This window comes from Protobothrops mucrosquamatus, unplaced genomic scaffold, assembly GCF_001527695.2.
Source record: "Protobothrops mucrosquamatus isolate PMUCROS unplaced genomic scaffold, P.Mucros_1.0 scaffold1731, whole genome shotgun sequence".
Lineage (NCBI taxonomy): Eukaryota > Metazoa > Chordata > Lepidosauria > Squamata > Viperidae > Protobothrops > Protobothrops mucrosquamatus.
In genome coordinates this window covers 197,843-201,103 of record NW_015387878.1, presented here as the reverse complement: position 1 = coordinate 201,103, position 3,261 = coordinate 197,843, and the positions used below count along the sequence as shown (strand labels likewise).

At 38.3% G+C, this 3,261-nt stretch overlaps 1 protein-coding gene across 2 annotated transcripts in view; it reads right to left on the bottom strand.

The window, feature by feature from the left end:
- Positions 1 to 3,261, bottom strand: part of HK1 (hexokinase 1) — a 59,683-nt gene that overhangs the window by 24,325 nt on the left and 32,097 nt on the right. For both annotated transcript variants that reach the window (XM_015822970.1, XM_015822969.1), the window contains one exon: positions 1,140 to 1,259. In XM_015822970.1, the coding sequence (XP_015678456.1) occupies positions 1,140 to 1,259 (120 nt within the window). The remainder of the gene's footprint in view (positions 1 to 1,139; positions 1,260 to 3,261) is intronic.

Genomic DNA, 3,261 nt, shown 5'->3' with positions numbered 1-3,261 from the left:
ATCAGCTCTTGAGCAAAGAAAACAAAACTATCTGCTACCTTCATATTTTTGTCATCAACTATAGGATTGCTAAGTGTACAAGTGAATATTATTTTTGTCTTCTTCATATTTGCTGCTAACCTAGATTTTTCACATTCTATGTTTACTTGCCTAATGAGCAAAATTTTCTATTCTTTCAGCAAAGAATGTGGTGTTGTCTGCATATCTCAAATTATTAAGTTTTTCCATCTTTTTCCATCTTGCTATTTCTTTATATTTGCTGTTTTTTAAATTACACAAATGCAGGGGCAATAATTCCTCTCATTTTTCTCCCCATTCTGCACAATTTTATCCTTACTAATTCCTAATTACACGCACACATATCCTGGCATCATTTACATCAGTATTTCTCAACTTTGGCAACTTGAAGTTGTGTGGACTTCGAATCCCGGAATTCACCAGCCAGAAAACCACTGATCTACACAGTTAAAGGCCTTGTTCAAGTCAATGAAACGAAAGGAAATCTTGTATTCTCTTGTTGTCTCCATTATTCATTTCATGCTACTTAACCTATGACATGTCCCCCTGCCTTTTGGGAAACCTTCCTATTAATGCAGCATTTCTGTCCCTTTGCAGGTGCCTATTTTTCTTTATAAGATTCTACGCAAAATTTTGCTAGCATTCCGAATGAGCATGTAACCCGGGTATTTGTTTCTTTGGTGTTCACAACTTTTTTTCAAAATCACACCATTTCACTCCAAATTTGTTGATACAGAGCTATTACAACTTTAATTGCCTCTTCTGTAACTCTAAATAGTTCAAAAGGTATTCAGTGACTATCGCACAATACATTTAAGAACACCTTTCTAGGATTTCATACAACTGCTGATTCCAAAGGCTACTTGCAACTCACCCTCTATGATAAGTTTAATCCTACTAACGTAAGGAAAACCAGGAATTCACTGTGTAAAGCTATGATAGGCTGCAATAAGAGTTACTGGCCTGATACAGAGTTCCCAGGAGATATATTCACTATTTAACTATCAGAAAGCTAAGTCTAAAATGTGAATGTACCCAATGAGCACCCAATCCACTTTATAAAAACAGTTTCCTATGTTCTACCCACAATGTAAGTTCTGCAAACCTGTGATTAGACATACCTCATCTAGTTTAGATTGCCTACATGGGAATGAAAATGTGAACCCAACAGGTAATTTCTTGTCCTTAATTTCTTGTTTCTCCATGAAGTCTCCCAGACATTCAGCAACATGATCAAAAAGCTGAGAAGCAAAACAAAGATAAAAGAATGTTAAGAAGTAATCTAATAATATTAATTACACTAGTAGAAATGCATTACAAACCATAATATAAAAATGAGAAAAATGATTAAAGAACCCATAACTATTACTTATGTGGCAACAGTTGATTATTTCAGATTAGGACAATTTCTTTTTTTATATTACTTTAACAAAAAATAAATACCATGAAATTTAAGAAGCAGCACCACCCAGAAAAAGTAAACCAAATTTGATACAATATTCCTGATCCACTTATAAATACTGTGGTATTGTGAACTAATTGTGTGATCATACTTTATTAAGGAGGCCAAGCTTAATGCTTCCTAGGCTATGGCATTTCAACAATGTATTTTTCTATTTACCCAGAGTATCGATCCCATGCAAAAAACCTGATATTTCTTAAAAGTACACCCAGAAATTGCTTAATATTTAACATGCAAAATGGGTGTGTCTAATGTAGCATAATGCAAGCAAATGATGCAGAGTTTGATTAGAATATGATGTCAAGGCTGTGTCTCTTCCCATGCTACAACAAGTGCTACAATAAGGAAATAGGAACTAGCAGCCCAGTACAATAATATGGCTGAACTATAGTGTCTGATCATCTTCACCAAGAGTTCATCCTCATTAAGCCAAACACAAATTACTTCATTTTTTACAAAGCTCTTTAACCACATTCTTCTGATTTATTTTCCCCTCAAAATTCCTTTTTTGTACATTTTCAGCAAAGTCAAAAATATAACACGGCCATCTCATCTTCCAGATGCACCGAGACTTCAAAATTCCAGATAGCTGTGAACCTAACAGATCTGTAGAGTGCCAGATAGGGAAGATCAATATTACCGGTATGTTTCCTATTTTGAGATTTAAAACAAACAAACAAATAAACAAACAAAAAACCCGATGATCTGCGTCTTAACGTGATCAGATCTATTAAGTCTCCCAAATTGTTACGTGTAACTTAATGTCACCGGGAAATCAAACGCCATTTGCCAAGTAGAATCAAACCTGAAAATAATGGCAAGTCATAATGCATTTATTTAAATGGTTTGATCTTCGTTCATTAAAAAGAATAAAGAATAAAGTACCCAGTCTGGGAAGTGATATATATTTTGATGGTGAACCTAATAGATGTGTGTCAAAGCTGACACACCACAAAGTTCTGTATGGCATACTAGCATTTATGCCAATGTTCACCAACGTCTGACAACTACACTCAAAAGCATGCCCTGTTCTCTGAAAATCATGCAAGAACATGCTGTGCTTTCACAAGGTTTCTGGAGACTGCAGAAGTCATGGAAGAGTATTTTCCAAAGCTGCTGCAGCAAGAATGAAAAGCTCATGTGACCACAGCAGCCTCCGGTAGGCAATAGGGACCTATCAACGAAAGAGAACACCATCTGAAAGTAAGCAGCATGCAGCAGATCCAGGGGAGCAATTTGTGGGGTTTGTGGGGGCAATTGCGCCATTCCACGAGGCTTGCACGCCTTGGAGAATGGCACGAGGCAGCCTTTTTGAGTGACAGCACTGGTGCAACAGCGGAAGTGGAGGACCTTCACTGCTGCCGAGGACTGCTTCACAGTAACCCAGATTGTGTAGTGGGGGCAGCGAGAGATAGAGAATTGTCTCTCTTTTATTCAGGGAGGAAGCTGTGGTGACAAGGTAGGGAGAGCACTTCCCAAATTTTTGATACTCCAAGCCCAAAGGGGTTTTCATCGCTATTATACTTCATCCAATACCAACAGCTAACATAGCTTTAAATAACTGCTGAAAATTTATCAGCTGTTACCAGGGCTTTTTTTCAGCCGGAACGCGGCGGAACGGCGTTCCGGCACCTTTTTCCGGGCCGGCCGCACCGGAAATAGCCCCTCCCACACCGGAAATAGCCCCTCCCAAATTTTACTTGCATTCCTGTTCTCTAAAGGGGCGGTCCTAGGGTTTGATGAGGGCGTGGCCAGGTTTGAGTTCCGCCACCTTTTCTCCG